The sequence below is a fragment of the Peromyscus eremicus genome, unplaced genomic scaffold (genome assembly GCF_949786415.1).
Source record: "Peromyscus eremicus unplaced genomic scaffold, PerEre_H2_v1 PerEre#2#unplaced_144, whole genome shotgun sequence".
Taxonomy (NCBI): Eukaryota; Metazoa; Chordata; class Mammalia; order Rodentia; family Cricetidae; genus Peromyscus; species Peromyscus eremicus.
In genome coordinates, this window is record NW_026734382.1 from 178,065 (window position 1) to 196,269 (window position 18,205).

The following is an 18,205-nucleotide window of genomic DNA, read 5'->3' on the forward strand; positions in this document are numbered from 1 at the left end:
TTTTTGAGACAGGGTTTCTCTGTGTAGCTTTGCGCCTTTCCTGGAACTCACTTGGTAGTCCAGGCTGGCCTCGAACTCACAGAGATCCGCCTGCCTCTGCCTCCCGAGTGCTGGGATTAAAGGCGTGCACCACCACCGCCCGGCGAAACATTTCTTTTTCTAGCATTTCAGAATACATTGTAGTTGATAAGCTGGTTAACAATGAGTTAACCATGGCTAAACTTGTCAGGAGTCTAAGGAAGCTAGCAGTTTGTCTCACATTGTTTTTAAAAGACACTAATTTGCTTCTAAGAGGAAATGTAAAATACTTAAATATTTGTCATGTAAAGCTGAAATTGGTAATTCTTGTACAAGAATGAAGGTACTCAAATCCTGAAATTTATAGCCAATGAAATCGTCACCTAAGGCTAGGCATCAGAATAATTTGACAAATACTTATTTCACGTAAACCACAACAAACATTACACTTAAATCTACAACAGATGCCACCAAGAAGTTAGGTCAACCAACCAACTGGGAGGAAAAAAGAGAGAAACACAAAACCAGAGTAAGTAAGGCTAGACCGTACAGAAATGGCATGAGCTGTCAATGTAGGCGAGCTTATCTCGTTTAGGTGATTAACATGTTTTATGAAAAACTGAAAATGAACAGTAGGACAGAATCAGGAAACAGGTATTCTGGGTAGGGAGGAAGGAGCGTCAAAAACGACAAGACACGAGGCCCTGCTGGCAGCAGCGCTGGTCTAGAGAACTGTTCTTGGGGCAGCAAGCATTCTGCTGCAATGTAAGGAAACCACCACGCAAGCTGGCCACACTGCTCAGACCCGGGCTCCAGGATCCCGGTGAAGGCTTCCACGGTCACTCATCCTCTGTGCAGTCACTGTGCTCATAACACAGTGATGCAACACTCCTACTAACAGCCTGCTGAAGGTTAGCAGCAAGGGAAGGAGAGGCAAGCATTTCAGGCAGAAAGAAGACTAGGGGTCAGTCCGGACACAGGCCTGGGGATGTAGAAGGAGCCGGCTAGAGGCAGATGGCAGAGCTACTTGTGCTGTGTAATGGCTCTTATCTGAACTCTTGCCATAGCTACCCTGACAGTCAGCGGGATCACAGCAGAATCATCAGTCTGGGTCACTGGGTGGGCAGGGGAGTTAGGGAATGACCCCCTCCCTGGGGCACAAGATTCTTCCCTTGGGTTCAGGACTCTTCTCTCAGGCATAGGACCCCTCCCTGGTGCACAATGGTGATGTCACTATCTCTCAGCTCAGGCAACAGAAACAACAGGAATGGATGCCACACTGATTCAGCTCCTTGATGGGCACACTAGTGGGATGAAGTCAGGAAATACGTGCCCACTCATCACAAAGCTGTGGTGGCTCAGTTCTGAGAGGAGGGCTAAGCCCAACATGTGTGCCTGTAATTCCCACATTAAGTCATTAGTGACAAATCACATGTAAGTAAAAAAAATCCCAGATTTCATATTTTTTTTAAAGATTTATTTATTACGTATACAGTGTTCTGTTTGTATGTATGTCTACACACCAGAAGAGGGCACCAGATCTCATTATAGATGGTTGTGAGCCACCATGTGGTTGCTGGGAATTGAACTTGGGACCTCTGGAAGAGCAGTCAGTGCTCTTAAACTCTGAGCTATCTCTCCAGCCCCAGATTTCATATTTTTAAGTCACAGTTTGAATGTATATGTGAATGCTCTGGTCCTGTCTGCTGTCTTTCTCATTTCTGTCCAGCTCACTGTGGGTCTGTCCTTGTATGTCTACCTGACTGCTATTCTTAGATCTGCCATTACTAACCCCTACAATATCCTCCTCATTCTTCTAAGTCCCAATTCACATATTATGAAAATATACTCAAATCAGTTGTTACTGTGATACTATTACTATTATTAAGCTAAGGTCTTGTTATGTAGCCCAGGCTGGTTTTGAAATCACAATTCTCTTGTCCTAGCTTTCCAAGTAGCCTGGATTTTGAGGTGAGCCACCATGTATGGCTTGAAAGGCTGTTTTACTAAAACAGCATTCATTATTTCTTATTATAGGTAAATACATTTTATGGTTTGTTAATTTTGTTCTGTTAGTTATGTATTCCTATACTTTCAAGCTTTCAATAAAGCCTAACCATAGCCTATTCTTAGTACTCTATACAGATCTAGAGAGCATGGGAGGCAACCTCAAGCCAATTCTGCTCAAGACACAAGACCAGCTCTGACCTCCAATGTCATTTTCAATAGTAAATTGCTTTCATTACTTTACTGTATGTCACTATGAGTCCCTGTGCCTTGCTCAGGTTTCTCTCTGCCCTGTTTACAATGTCTGTTCCTGTTCCTACTTACTGAAATCCTCGTTGACACAAGGCGCGGGCTTGTCTTGGAAGGCTGCTCTAGCTTTATCATCTCCACTGTCCTTGATAGTCCCACAGCTAACTGTTAACAGCTCTTCTCCACTAAATGAGTGAAAGAGCCAAGGAAAAGAACTCTATACCTCTGTATTATTGGTTTGTCCTCAGTGAGGAGCATGCCTTCAGAATATTTACTCAATAAAATCTTATGGAATGAGTGTTTGCAACTGGATAATATCTATCTATCTATCTATCTATCTATCTATCTATCTATCTATCTATCTATCACCTATCTATCTATCTATCTATCTATCTATCTATCTATCTATCTAAAATGAGGTATCAGAGTTAACTTCCTTTCACACTAGTAGAAGGTAACCATGGAAACAAGGGAGTCTACTTTCTGCTAGAGCCAGCTGATGTCTTGATTGAGAGCTCATGTCCTGAAGTGTTAAAATCCTAAAGCATTAGGGTGCACTGAATGATTTAAATCTTCCTTACCTAAAAGCTATTAAACCAAAGCTACATTCCATGTACTTAAGAGATAAAATAATGGGGGGGGGGTGTCTATGAAGAAAGGAGGGTAAGAATTTTAGCCCAAACTCACTAATTTTAAAGACCTCGTGAATAACGTGAGCCATTGATCCATATGCAAGCATGAACGTGAAATATGCACAATGCAGGGAAATGCCTCGTCTTCATTAGTAGCTGCAGCATCAGGGACACACTGTCGACCCCGGCTAAATTACCAAAGGAATAAAATTTACCTGCTTCCCAGAGACAAGAAACACAACCGTTTCTGATCTTTAAAGGTAATCAAGGGGCCAGACTGTTTTCCATGCTGAGTGAAAACTGCCAACACCCTAGACCTTCCTAAAGCACAATTCCCGTGACTGTCACCCAGGCAAGGCAGATGCAGGAACAGCCCAGCAGCAGAAGCAGCTGTTGGCAAGTGGTCAAGGCAGCAAGACTAAGCGACACAGTTTGATCTCTATCTCTGACTGAACACTGGCATAGTTTCTATTTAGTTATTTCTGTATTAAGACAAAAAACATGCTATGAATATTAAATCTTAAAATGGTAACACACGGAAGATATAAGAATTGTTTCCTTATCTATATGGAAGTCTTTGAAAGAAAATATATATTTACTGGATCCTGCAAATATAGATGTCAGACACACTGGTGGAGTATGAAATTATTGCCAATGAAATCATCCAATGTGCCAAGCACTAGGTAAACGTTGATAAGCCTATCCTTCACAAGGGCTTTATGAAGCAGGCAGTATTATCCTCTCGCAATAGATTTTGAAATAAAGACCCCAAGATGTTAACAAAGCTGCATGTGGTCTGGTAAGGAGAGATAATAGATTCATTGGATTTTAAATAAAGTCCTTTCTCTTAATGGGTACATTATATCGATGATTTCAGTCTATGCAACCAATTAGATCTAGGGAGTAAGCTGGTCTGTTTACACAATATTCTCTGTCGGCATCTGGCTGACTTGGACCACTTAAAGATCACCAGTATTTAAGAGTTGGCAGGATAAAAAAGCTAGCAATTGAGACTTAAACTGTACGTGGTATAAAAGGGATTTCTATTTAAAAGGAAAGTTAAGAGTACATGTCACTGCAGTCTCCTGTCACTCTCCAAATACCAAGGTCTTTGTAGTGTCATGTTTGACAGATGTCCAAACCACTGAGCCCTACCCTTAGTCTGAGTACCCCCAGGTGCATGCCAACTACGTGTCAAGTCCACCAAGCCAGCCCTTCCAGCAGCTCCTTGCCCATCACTCCGGGGTTTCATCACATGGACTGTAAGTCTCGATGCGAAGCCTCAGCACCAAGCCTGACTCACAGACAGCCCCACTGCTGAAAGGATCTGCCATCCGCTGTTGTGCTCATGCTGTCTGGGGACAGCTGTGGCAGTGGTTGTGCGGGCTTTAAGTAAGAGCTTTTTAAACACGGGGCAGGGAGAGAACGGACAAAAAGGGAAGTGTAAGTTTAACAGTTCTGCACTTTGCTTGTAAATGCTACAGGTGGGTCATTGACATTACTACTTCCTCCAAGTTTTAAGAAATTCTGTCAGTTCATGATTTCCACTTTGATTTACCTACATTTCCCTCTCAATGGCAGACTATCAAATGCTTAAAGCCAGCTCTTTGAGTGTGTGGGGTGCATCACAATGTTTCATTAGCACAACAGGTATGTAGTGCCTAATTTACAAATTTTTATAAATATCATGTAGCCACTGGACTCTCAAAGAATGTTTCCATTGATTTTTGCCCAATTCCTGTACTGTAGCTACTCTCTGATTACAGCTGATGAGGGAATATGGATGTTGGTTAGTTTCCATTTAAATGAATGAGTAAGACAGGAGAACTAATGGTTGTACCATACCCATAAATGTAATTGGTGATCCATGAATGGCTTTTCTGCCCTATAACACCTTTTGAGTGTTATATATATATAACCAATATAGTTAAGATGTTGGAACATCCTCTCCTTTACTGTTAAGTCTAGAGTGACAGCCACCAATAAATCACACAAACTTTCGTGTCCCAGACCTGTGGCAGGAATATTGTCCTCATGGTGGACCTCACTTTAACTCTGTCACACCCCCGGCCTTGAGTTTGGTGTACAGCAGGCACCACTAGACGGGACTTGAGCCATGTCGGCACGAGGCACAACCTTCAGTGCACATCACAGTGCAGTGCAGCAGAGGATAAGAAATCTTGAATGTCATTGCTTTACTTTTGCTTGTTATACAATCCTCCACATACATATGGTTATTAATGATTGGCTTGCTTAATTAAAGAAAAAAAATTTTTTGAGACAGGGCCTTGGTTGTCCTAGAACTCACAATGGGGACTGGGCTGGCCTCGAACTCACAGAGATCCACCTGCTTCTGGCTCCAGAGTGCTGGGATTAAAGGTATGTACCACTATGCCTGGCTTAATTTTACTGACTCCAACAAGCCACTGCCATCCCTTTCCCACCTCCAGATACTTCACTTTGTGATGCTATCCTATTAGAGAAAATTCACATGTTTGAAGCAATCTAGAATCCCAAATTCTCATGTTAGCACCACATATTAAAATGTTATCACTAGATAATTGTAATGAAAAATTTAAATGACCCATATATATATATATATATATATATATATATATATATATATCAACACAGATACTTTTGAAATATATTCTTGAATATTTAATATGTGCCTTTTCATTTTTGTTGATATTCACTAAAACTAATTTAGACAAAAGTTTGAAACCAATTTTCTAATAAATAAATCCAAATATAATGTAACAAATCCGATTTCAATTATTATTATTTTTTTTAAGACAGTGTCTCATATAGCCCAGGCTGGTCTCAGCTACACTATGAACATGTGAACATCTGATCCCCCAGCCTCTAGCTCCCAGTGATTACAGGCCTGCACTACCATGCCCACAGACTAATATAATTTTCAAATAATAAAACTCACTTTTAATTCTTTTAGAAGAAAAAAAGAAACGTGACTATTTTGGAGTAAAAGAGAAGATATTACTCTAAACAGGACAGCAGAAATGTGCTTAATTTTAAAATTCTAAATTTTTCTAGCCATTTTATACTTTGATTATAGTTTTATAACATAAATAGGAATTACTATATATTTTCTACACAATATTTAAGTTTTCTGCTAAATGGAATGATATTGAACATAGTAATCCAAAATCATAGACTGTATTTCTCCTCTTATTTGGAATTCTGTGGAATCTAGCAACAGCGTCCCCCCCTCCCGCCCCCGCGCCAAGGAAAGTGGGTGTGTGTTACTAAAGAAGTTACTAAGTCATGGAGGGAAGGCAGAGACTTTAACCATCACCACAAAAGAATACAAAGAAACACCATATGCCAATACTAACACGTGCTGTAATGGCCAAGGGTGGCTGTAGGACTAGGCTGCTGGGATTTCACTCCCCCCACCCCTTTCCCTCAGAGCATGAGATTTTGCTATACTTAACCACCCATGTCTCAGGTTTCTCACCTGGAAAAGGGGAAATAATAAAACTGCTGGTTTTTTTTATGGCTGTTTGGCATATTAAATAGGTAGCCAAATCCACGTGTATATATAACAGAGAGCCCAGCACACAGTCAGTATTAGCTGCTATTGAAAACTCTCCCAGAGAATTAGTCACAGCCTAAGGTCTCAATGGCTTACTTAGCGACTTTGTTAATAACTAAGGCTCTATGGATGTGTGCCTACAGAAGACCACTGACGCAAACAGATTCCAAATTTCACAGTGATCACACCAGTAGCCTCAAACCCTTGTGCTCAAAGCCCACTCTGTTTCTACAGGTGCTTCCAGACTGTCTGCTCTTGTATGTTTGTGTCTTTGAGACAGGGTTTCATTATCTAGCTCCGGCAGGCCTAGAACTCTATGTAAAGCAGGTTTTGGCCTTGAACTTGTGGTGATCCTCCTGCCTCTGCCTTCCAAGTGTTACCACATCTGGCCAGAGTACAGTATCTGACGCAGGCGGGCCTCATCAAGTTTCATGTCTGATACAATGCTTGTTAATTTGAAAATCTGCTAATCCTCCCTCCAAACTCCTGTCCTGTCGGCCATTTTAAAATGCCTTTCCACTTTCCTCAATTCACAAGGTGTATGAAGAGTCGAGGGGGAAGAACCCATGATATTAAGCTGACGCATTTATCTGGGAAGTGTTTTCTCAAGATGGGGCCTGCTCTCCTGGTGTCTTAGTGTTCTTTCGCATGGCACCTCACACCCAGTTTAATTTCTCTGAGCCAAACATGCAGGCTTATATGGATATTTTCACGGATATTTTCTCCTCAACTCCTCAGTTAATTTTATTTAGCCTGATAGTATGACTGACTGAAATACAAGTTTGGAAAATGGTGGAAAGCTGGTAGCCCAGTTTCACTTATGCTGACTGGTGGGGGGAACAGTTTGGGACAGAGAAGACATTGTGAGAGGAAAGGGTTCGAGCCTGACTTATGTGCTACTTTTGAACCTTGGCTGGCTGTCAGCTGTATACAGAAATCAAATGGCCCAGACAGATGCATCCCCATAGAGTTCTCTGACCCTAGAAGACACTTTTTCAACTCTGAATTCTTTAAAAGGCACTGGAAACAGGTATTAATAACCACCAGTTACCTTCCTGCCATTTTCCCTCTGGAGGGAGAAGTAGCTGTTTAAAGACCTTAGGCCAGGCTTTAAAAAAAGTGCTTAATGTGGAAAAGAAAACTCCATCTACTAAACACTTACTGTGATAGGAACTGACTGAGTCAGCTGACACAAATCACATTTCTTCAGCAGCCCTGTGCCCCAGGTATGGTCACTGCTCAATTCTGTTTGAGGAGATTTGCAGAGAGAAAAAACTTCTGCATAGGTTCAAAGAACCCTTCCATGACACTGGTGAATAGCTAGCTTCTTTCTGTCTGATGTGATTATTAAAAATTATTGAAGTAGAAATGTTCTTAAGGCATTAGATTAGTTGAGAACTTAAAAGCATATTTGTGTTCTTGGTATTTAACTTTGGTTCCCATTTTGAAACCCATTGCCTTTCCAATTGCAGGAGCACTGCTTTGAGACTAGAATGTGGCAGGGTGTTTACAGTATCGCCGCTTCTTGGGTGGCTGTGGTGTGTGCCTGATGATTAACACTGCAGGTAAGGCATGGCACAGGCCCAGCATGACACATCTTAACATGTTTTCTGGTTGGAAGGGGGATTTACCAAGGTTGTGCAAGACCTTCACAGTGGTTGAAAATATGTGTCTGGTTGTTTTAAAACATAAAACTACCAACATGAAATTGCTCACAAAATTGAACTATTCAAAATTCTTAGAAATCTGAAACAGCAAGCTGACATTTTCTATGATAATGGCATCAGCAACCAAAAGCACAAAATCCACTGTACTTCGACCAACGTTTCTCCCAAGAGTTCTAGGAATATCGTTTGATCCATTAGCTGACATCGAAAATAAAGAAGGTACCAAAATGAAAGTAAAGGAAACCCGAGAGATGGGGGTTGTGATGGTCACTGAGACAAGAAGCTCCACACTGCTTCAATCTGTAGCAGGACAGACCAGAATGATGACATTTTTCAGTGGGCTGATATTAGAAATGTGTATGTTTTATGTATACTTTTAAGTTCTCAGAAGACAGAACTATGTATTTGTATAACTGAGTTCAATAGTTAGCAATGGAAAATGCTACAATGATAGTATGCTAAGAGGGAAGGTTTTATGATTCATAAGGGGAAACAGTTTGAGACTCGGACATCTATAAAGACAAAGACATTATTTTTCTGAAATTGGTTTTTTCAATCATTAGATAAAATGCATTTTTAAAAAATAAAGTTTCAGGCAGACGCATCAAAAGCATTTCAAGAGGTAATCATCTCTGGCCCTGAAGGAAGGCAGCATGTGGACACTTCAGAGCATGCGCCAGCCCTGAGCACCAAGGCACTGTTCATACATGCCTCGGATTTATTTTTGGCACTACAAAGTCAAATGTGTTTTTAAAAATATTATTTTCTTAATTTGTTTTCTGTAGGCAAAAATATCAAAAGAAGAGCATAAAACAATCTCAGGGAAAAGAAAACCGCAGGAAGAAAGCTGTCACGTGATGTGTTTGACTTCACAAAGGAATCTTTACTGGTGATTAGAGCCTTTCAAGCCTCCATCACTCAGGATGTGAAATTCTAATCCAGAAGCATGGCCAGTAGAGCCTGTGACTTCATCACATATGCTGGCTAGCTGAAACAGGAGGCATTTTTCTGCTTCCTTACTTGGGGATTACGTCGCAGACTGGCTCCTCACTTGCAATTATGCCAATCACTTGCTGTGCAAGCTGAGAAAACTCTGGGGTGTGGGGGGAGCCAGGGGGCACCAAGCTGAGTTCACCAGATGAAAAGTTCCATCACCAGCTCACCTCCCGTCTCCTCGGTCTTCAGGGAATGGCTGAATTTTACATAAAGTCTATTTATAAACCCCTGCAAGTGATACTTGCATTCATCTCGTAATGTGACATCATCTCGTTAATAATTTAGGCCTAAGAAATAGATTGAAGGGACTCTAAAGGAACTTCACATACGCGGAAGAGCAGAAATCACCCCAGTCTCTTACCTTGCTCTTTGATCTGGCGAATCTGCTTCACAGTTTCTTTTAAGATTGCACATTTGTCAGGTTTGAAGTTGAAGTTGTCGATATCATTAAAATTTGCAAAAATCAGCTCTGCAAGTTCTTCTATGTACTTATTTTCCTGCTCACGATTACGTTTCTCAGTGCTCCTTTTGGGGCTAAAAAGGAATATGGCATTATTATTTATTTGAAAAATCTGTTAAAAGAATGATAAACATGCTAAACTACTTTTAACATGAATACAGACAACAAAAGTTGCCTGTTAACTAAAGCAGTTAAGACCAAGGGTGTGTTTCTAAGAATGCACATTTCACCAGTTTGTAATTCTTTTTGTGCTGTGGGGTTACTTCACGGATATGTTTCACCTCCCAGCCTCACCCTAACAAGGTCAGGATCATCCACCATTGCAGTGCCTAGAATAGCACTTCACAGGAGCTGGACAAGAAAGGGGGCTTTTAAAAGCTAAGGGGGGTTATGTTGAAATTCAAATTCTACTTAATATACGATTAAAAGGGGGGAAATCAAAGTTAATTAACCTAATTATAATGGGAATAAATGGATTTTAATAACTTTTTTTATAAACATAAAAGGTAATAAAAACAAATCTTTATAATCCCTAGATTTCTTTAGAGTATGATCCAATCAGGTGATATAACAAGTCCCGAGCCAGCGACCCAGGGCTCCTTGTGAACTGTACAGACCAAATAACTGGCAATATGCAAACAAATGGCCAGAGTTCAACTGAATTTAAATAGATGGTGAAAACGATCAAAATTGGCAAAATCTTCTCATTTGAATCTGACAAAATAACAAAACCCCAAAGTTCCTCTTGAAAACGATACAATTACTTGTTCAAGTGCAGTAGAAAAGTTCACTAAATGACCTCCAAATCAATACCAAAGGGAAGAAACTTGAGTTGTTCATTTTTCTGTATTTAACAACTTTCTATATTTTAGTGTGTAATTATTTGTATAGAACATTAATTTAAAAATTTGCAAATTCAGCTGGGTGGTGGTAGCGCATGCCTTTAATCCCAGCACTTGGGAGGCAGAGGCAGGCGGATCTCTGTGAGTTCGAGGCCAGCCTGGTCTACAAAGTGAGTTCCAGGACAGGCTCCAAAGCTACACAGAGAAACCCTGTCTTGAAAAACCAAAAGTCTGAAAAATCTCTCTTTGTGGTGGTTTAAATGAGAAATGCTCCTCCCACACGGGCTCAGGCACTGTTTGGGGACCTTGCTAAAGGAAGTGTGTCCCTGGGGACGGCCTCTCAGAAGGAAGAGCTGGGCTCTGCTTGTAGTTTGCTCTCTCCTTCATGTCTGTGGATGAGGATGTGCCCTCAGCTTCCTGCGCTTTCCGCCATGCCTGCTGCCTGCTGCCTCCCTGCCATGATGGACTCTTCATAATGCTTTTGGTTGTGGTGTTTCATCACCAGAACACTGTTTCATCTTTGCTTCCTTTTCGCCTGGCTCTAATCCAAAGTGGGTGCAACAATTACTGTTTCCTGGTTACCCTGTAACACAAATGCAGATGCTTCCTCCTCTTCCAATTCTTCTTTTTTCAATATTAGTGTACTCTATAAACATTTGTTGAATTTGCTGTCTTCTCTCTCACATCTTTTGGGATAGTACCTAACTAAGTATGTAGCCTAGGTCGGCTTCCAGCTCCTATGTAGTCTAGCTTGGTCTTGCATTCCTCCTGCCTCAGACTTTGGGGTACACCACCACAACTGTCTCTGTGCCCCAATATTTTAGGAGGCTTCTAAAAATACTAACCTCATTGTTTATCACAATTGCACTGTGTTCTAGGGCACATACCATCATCTTAAAATGTTCTCTGCAAAGAGTTTCTCCTAATCTTTTATGAATCTAAGCAAGGGTGCAAACGAGTAACCTTACACCTCCAGCATTCTGTATACACAGATGATATCGTGAGGAAATTCCTGGCATGAGAATTGCCATTCAAAGAGGACATGTATTTGTGATTGTGATACTGCCAGATTAGGCTGTATTTGGCCTAGTGATGCGACCACACATGGCAAGAGGCACAGCTTGTTTTAACATTGTTGGTTTTATCCAATGAAGAATCACAATTTGTTTTTAACTCAAAAATAACCAGATTTAACACTACATGTCATTTACAAAAAAAAAAAAAAGACAAGAACTCAGCATCAAACTAAGAGCAAATCTTTTCATTACAGAATTTACTTGTTAAAACATTCTGTGACCTAATAGAAAAGAAAATATGGAACACTCAAAGGTTATAACAACAAACTGATTATAAAAGTAAAATACACAAAGGACAGTAAACAAGTATATGAGGGAGTTTCTTTTTCTTAAAAAAGAATAGAATCTGTAAATAATCCACATATTCAAAATTTAAGCTACTACATATGTAAAATTTTCATTGCGGATGAGAAAAGCCAAGCACAATATTTGAATTGAGAGTAAAGCCACTGCTAAAATAACAAAGAAGCACGCACAACACTTCACTAGCATTTCCGCAAACAACTGTCTGACCTGGGTCCAAGCTGGTCAGGACATTCCTTGCGCTTCCTTGTCTCTGCCCTCGCCGGGTCAGAGGTGTTTTCTCCCATCCCACTCATCTTGAACACATATCAGCAACTACAACAGAAAACAGGGGGAAAAAAGGTATGAAGACTACAATAAAATATCGCATCATTTTGCCAACACTTAAGAAACTTTGCCTTCAATCAGAAATTTGAAAACAGTTATTAACACACTGTTTTGATAGATATGCATGTATACTGTAAAATTAATGGAAAGGTGAACATGTAAGAAATAAACCCTCCTACTTCACTGAGCCCAGGCTCTTTAGGCAGAGACTCTATAGCACCATGAGCTGTTCTCTGCCTGCCTGGGTCAGGCTACAGCCTCAGGTTGAGGGTGCCCCTGCACCATGGAGATGACAGGTGTTATAAGGGGTTCCTCCCAGCCTCTGATTTGGGTTGGCCAATGTGGAGTGTGAGCTGCAATAGCTCACTCGTGACAGACAGTCCGGGGAAGTGGGAAGGCCATGGCACTCACTATAAAGGGTTCCAAATTTAGCCTGGTAGATCTGACACCCTTGTAGTGGTCTTGCCCAAGGCTTCTAACAGTGCCTCTCAAATGGAGGCTCTTCCTGCCTCCCTCAAGGCTCAATACTGGGCTCAACCTTCCAGCTCCTCCCTCTTCTTCTGGGCAGTCCACCTCCCTCTTGTGCTCCCCACATCCTGCTAGACTGGCTTCTCTTCACTCAGCCAGTCTAGCTGCTATCACCAAGGGTCTTTAGAAGATTGTAGGGGAGGAGCCTGACAGCTTCTGCTTACCCAATTCCCTTTGATGAGAAGATAAGAAGGACACACAAGAAGTGTGCTCACACTGGCCACCACTATGTGACTTAGGTATACAAGAAGAAAATAACAGTTCTTTGCCAAAGGACAAAGGGCTATTGCACGTTTAGAGAAAACCACTTACAAGTTCCTTAAAGGGCTTAGAGTCTACCTGGCAGAGGGAAAACAGCACAGGCACATGAGCTCAGAAGTCAGTCTTTACACCTTCCTAGAAACCCAATGTTACACTCTTTCTACTTCATCCTGTGACTACTGCCCTCCTTTACTCTTGATAGAGGCTTTTCCTCCTCTCTACGTTAGGAAAAGACAGTGAGAAGGTGAGGAACCTCAGAAAGACACCATCAAGAGCGAGGAAAAACAGCAAGGTGGGTTAAGGAAGTCAGTGAAGAACGACTGGGCATCATGGCCACCTACCAGTCCAACTGTCTGCAGTCTCCTTGGGTGTAATCCCGGACCTCAGTCTCAGTGGCCCCACAGTTACTCCTCTGACCACTGTTCTGATCCAAGTGGGCAGTAGGGCCGATTGCTTTCTCTCTCTCTCTCTCTGAGAGTCATGTGTTTTACAGAACCAATTGTTTTTAGGGAGTCAAAATGAAGAAATGCTGCATCAGCAAAAGGGAGGTGGCACCAATGGTACATTCAATTCAAGAGGTCACATGGAAGGTACAATCTGAGAACTGATGCCCGAGCTTCCTGTGGGCAGGAGCAATGTAACCAAGTCTCAAGGTCCACTTCTGTGCTTCGTTTTTTGCCAAATAATAAGTACTGTATTTAGTTAATATTCACTGAGTACATATGCTATGTACCAAAGCCAATTTACAGATTCAAAGCCCGACTAGGAAACCTGTATTACTAGGCAGCCACAGGCTAACATTTAGGCCCCAGCTTCACCACTTGCTTAGCCATGTGTCCTTAAGACTTTCTACTTGCTTATTAACGATGTTCTGCAAATTGGAGTCGCCACTGGCATCCATAGCACAGGTTTCCAAGTAAAAGAGGAAGGGGACCCTTGCTCTTCACTAGAACGCCCCTGCTAAGGCAGTCCTGCTCTTCCCTGCCTTGTCTGTCACCTGTGAGTTGTTCTTCACCCACCACAGGCAGAGTCCCGTGGGAGAAGGAGCCAGATCTTTCACTATACAAAGCCTGCTTTCCTGCCACTGTCGATGGACTTGGTGGTGGGGAACAGAGTGTTGCTCAAGACAGAAACAGGGCAAAAGGAGACGAATTCACAGACAGGCAACACTCCAACACATACGAACAGCCCTTCCTGCACTGCGATGCGCTCCTGTCCCGAGAGCCAAGAAACAGGTGTTCGGGCAGGGATGAAGGTGGAATGGATGATTTTCAACAGAGGGCTGGGGACCCAGGCCACTACAGGAGGCGGAAGAGACAACATGCTACAAACATTCATTTTTACTAACTCTTTTCTGAACAGTAATTCCCAAGATTTCACTCATGACAATGCAAGAAAAAGCTTCACATCTAGTAATCTTCCAACAAATGATCCAGGGAATTTTCCTTTAGAATCGGCTGTCAATAAGTCATAAAAATACAAGTATGATTAAATCATAAAGTACAACCTTCACTAGATAGCAAAAACAACCCCCCTCAAAATAAAAAAGAACCCCCATATATGGTAGATATAGGTGGTATTTTATTGAAGATAAAACTTATATAACTATCACCACGTCTATTGACTCACATCACCAGAAGGGTCAGAGACCTCAACAGTTAGAAGTGCTAGTTACAGAGTGTCTGTGTGGGACTGAACACTGCCTTTGGTGTCACGGACCTTAAATTCATACACAATAACAACTGAGTGTCCATGAGGAGCCAACACTCACATATTTCCACAAGAGGTCTTGGGGGATGAGCAGACCAAAAGTGTGTGTATTCTGGCCCAGGAACAGTAAAACCCATGGAGTATACTTCAATATCTTACTTGTACCTTCTCCAGATTAATTTAAAAACACTCTATTTGAACCATTAGAACATTGTTTCCTCCTGAACTTATTTACATGCCAAGTTTTCCTTTTTATTAGATGATGGTTCCTTAAATCTATTTCCTCAACATATGAAAGCTTCTACTTTTTGAACACAATGGTTTCCTTAGTTTTGAGTCTGGCTCATACATCACTTTTTCAGGTAATTTTTCTAGGTTACATCTCTCAAGTACACAAATCCACCAGCCTTCCCATCACAGAGGGTGAAGGCAGCAAGTCAAGGAAGGGTACCTGACCATGCTCCATCGAGAGTGACGAGCCACAGTGGCCCACTCAAATCACTGCCAATCACTGAGGGCAAATAAAAAGAAGGCAGGGCTAAGGACCGCTACCCCAAGGAGGGCGAGTGAGCCACAGTGGCCCACCCAAATCACTGCCAATCACTGAGGGCAAATAAAAAGAAGGCAGGGCTAAGGACCACTACCCCAAGGAGGGCGAGTGGGTAGTCTCAGGCTGGAGCAGGAAGGGAGGAGGGCAAGGAGGAGGGTGACAGGCCTGGCTGCTGTCCTGGAGCACATAGGTTTGTGATCTGCTCTTTAGTGAGTTAGACAAATGAGCAAGCTTCAATAGTGAGGGTCTAGAACAGCTCTGTGGGTCTCTCAACCAGGGGACGCTGTCATTTTCTATGTCCCATATGAGGTTTCTTTGGCCCTAGTGCCAACATTTCACCTGTAGAATGTGGCAGGGCCAGGTGAGTTCACTGTTTTCCTCAGCACCCAAGGTACTGGGCAGGGCAGAAATGCCACAGGCAGATGACATAGATAAAATCGCTGACTTCAGACTTACAGAAGAATACCTAAGCAAAAGAAACTACATAGACGAGTTTGAATATATTGTTGTAGATCAAAGGCAGAAATTAATTTGCAATATAGAAGCAGGAGGTGCAAAATTCTCAAGGCACATTCTACAAGTGGGTAAGCAAACATCCTGCACATTTCTACATGTTCTCAACATTCCCATGAAATTAAAGCTCTGGAGTATGTCACTCTGAGACGGTTCAATGTAAACCACAGAAACTGATCACGACACCAGTCAAACTCAAGGTAGCTGAGGCTAATTACAGTGAGCCAGAGCAAACCGGTTTCTACCAGATGATAGACGCTGTGAAGGACAAGCCTGGAGAAGAAGTTGCTATTTGTCCATCTTGTTATCAATAGCCATACAATAGCAGTGCTTTCACTGTGCAGAAGGCCCTTCCTCCCATCTCTTGCTATCAGCTTGAATGTACTTGATAGAAGAACAAAGAGCCACAAAATTCAGCAAGCTTCATTTTTTTTTTTAAAGTAGCAATATTCTGGGAGGGATGAACAATGCCCACAGTCAAGTTCTCAGCAAATGACAAAAAGCAATATAAAATGTCAAATCTCAATTCAATTAGAGAATGCACTCTTTTTTCATGGAACTCATCCATCGAACTAAGAAGGCAGCAAAGCTGTTGCTTGCAAAACAGCCTCACAGCGTTAGAGCTAGTTAATCATCCAGAATACATGCAAGCGATAATGTGCATTTTATCTCTTATCAGCCCAGGCCATCTTCCAAACAAGGCCTGTAAAACTGTCAGATTTATTATATGCTGAACAAATTCAGTTAAAGGATAAGTAAGGATAATATCCTTGCTTAAATCCACCCAGAATAACATGATCAAGCACCAGGACTCTTCTTAGCTCTAAAAAGAAATAGTTTTAGAATTGGGCCCCTATTAGGTCCCTGACTTTGAGATGGAATTCACAAGGAATTTTTCCTGGGGCAGAGATGATACACACAGAGGCAGAGCAACTCCTTTTATCACTGACTGCAGGAGGAGGGCGGGCTCACACCAAGCCAGGAAGGCTTCTTTGGCCTACAAGGTCTTTCCAATCTGTTTCGTTTGTTTTTCCAGACACGGTTTCTCTGTGTATCCCTCACTGTTCTGCAACTCACTATGTAGACAAGGCAGGCTTTGAACTCATAGAGATCTGCTCGCCGCTGCCTCTGGAGTGCCGGGATCAAAGGCATGTGCCACCACGCTGGAAAGGTCTTTTCACTGAAAGGTCTTTCCAATCTTTCTGGTCTCACTTAAAAAGATCAATGAAACTGTTGTATAATAGTAGTTGTATTCTGCACAAATTTTAATGTTGGGATCAAATCCAGGGCCTTGTGAGTGCTAGGCAAGAACTCTACCAGCTTTCGGTTTTCTGAGATAGGGTTGTCCTCCTGCTGTCTCCTGAGAGCTGGGAACAAATTTTCTGAAGACTGAAGACTGTTCAAGCATTACATGAGCACGTGTAAATGAGCATGTCTCCATCCCTACTCTTTAGAGATCCCATTGTATAGAAACTCACTGCACTTCCCTAGGTTATCAAATCATATGAAAACAGCTGACTCTCAATTCCCAACAGTTCCTCCCTTGGGTTCTATCTACTAGGTTCTAGGGAGGAGGATCTCCATATTAGACAAACTCAGAATCCTTGGGCTTTCTCTGATACATCTAAGGAAACACAGTATCTAATACTAGAAAGAACAAAACATCCTTTTTGGCTATGGATATTGGGAAAGGCAGAGGAGAGAAAGGACAAACATTTTGGAAATACATGCTTCCAATGTAGTGTTCATTGGTCAACTTATCCCAAGCAAAACCCTTCTGGTAAGACACCAACTTTTACCAAGAGTTAAATATTAACTCAATATAGTAAATATGCAGATTATGCAAAAATATTTTTTGATTCATACAAATCAAGCAGCATGATATACGCAAATCAAACTGAAGCAGAACTGGACATGTGCTCGATGTGGGGTGAAAGCGCACAGAAAAACCACACTTTTTCTTCCACTTGGCGCAGAGGGAGAGAGAACACCATATAATAATATTTCAAACTATTTTAGCTAGTAAAATGCTGTATTATTTTCCTGCAAGGGGTATTACTCTTTATTGGAGCATAGGAATACTTTTAAGCTCATGTCATACAACATATGGTACTTCTCAGATTTCATATAAAATTTTAATTTACCTAGGATGTCACAGTTTACCTACATGTTCAGACTCACAAAACTCCACACCAATGCATGCAGTGACAACTGCTAGCTTGCAAAGGTTGAGGAGTCACTTCGAATGAATGAGGGATGAAAGACATCTTCTTTAGGAACAAAGTCTCAGTGTAACTTGACTGGTTCATAGCAACACATGGTACATTTGCCTTTATAAGTGACATGGCAAGTCAGGCACGCACCAGCCTCGTTAGAAAATGACTTCCAAACTACACCACGGGCATTTTCCAGGACCAAAGAAAACACCACATCCTATAACTACGCTCCAAGGAGATGGCTTCTGCAACCACCTTCTGCAGGCTAGGTCCTCTTCCATGCAACAGTAAGAC

The 18,205-nt window shown here is 41.8% G+C and overlaps 1 protein-coding gene and 1 long non-coding RNA gene across 6 annotated transcripts in view; one reads left to right on the top strand and one right to left on the bottom strand.

The window, feature by feature from the left end:
- Nucleotides 1–18,205, bottom strand: part of Ncoa2 (nuclear receptor coactivator 2) — a 261,526-nt gene that overhangs the window by 83,708 nt on the left and 159,613 nt on the right. For 4 of the 5 annotated variants that reach the window (XM_059252728.1, XM_059252730.1, XM_059252729.1 and 1 more), the window contains exons 3-4: nucleotides 12,017–12,121; nucleotides 9,487–9,659 (exon numbers count right to left, since the gene is read on the bottom strand). In XM_059252728.1, coding sequence (XP_059108711.1) covers nucleotides 9,487–9,659; nucleotides 12,017–12,102 — 259 coding nt within the window. In that variant the 5' untranslated portion in view covers nucleotides 12,103–12,121. Of the gene's footprint in view, nucleotides 1–9,486; nucleotides 9,660–12,016; nucleotides 12,122–13,263; nucleotides 13,381–18,205 lie in introns of those variants that run through there. The other variant, XM_059252731.1, reaches the window with a different exon arrangement.
- LOC131901624 (uncharacterized) lies at nucleotides 1,192–9,591 on the top strand. The gene is made up of 4 exons (XR_009376808.1): nucleotides 1,192–1,452; nucleotides 4,488–4,556; nucleotides 7,935–8,027; nucleotides 8,915–9,591. It is a non-coding gene; the product is annotated as an uncharacterized LOC131901624 (long non-coding RNA).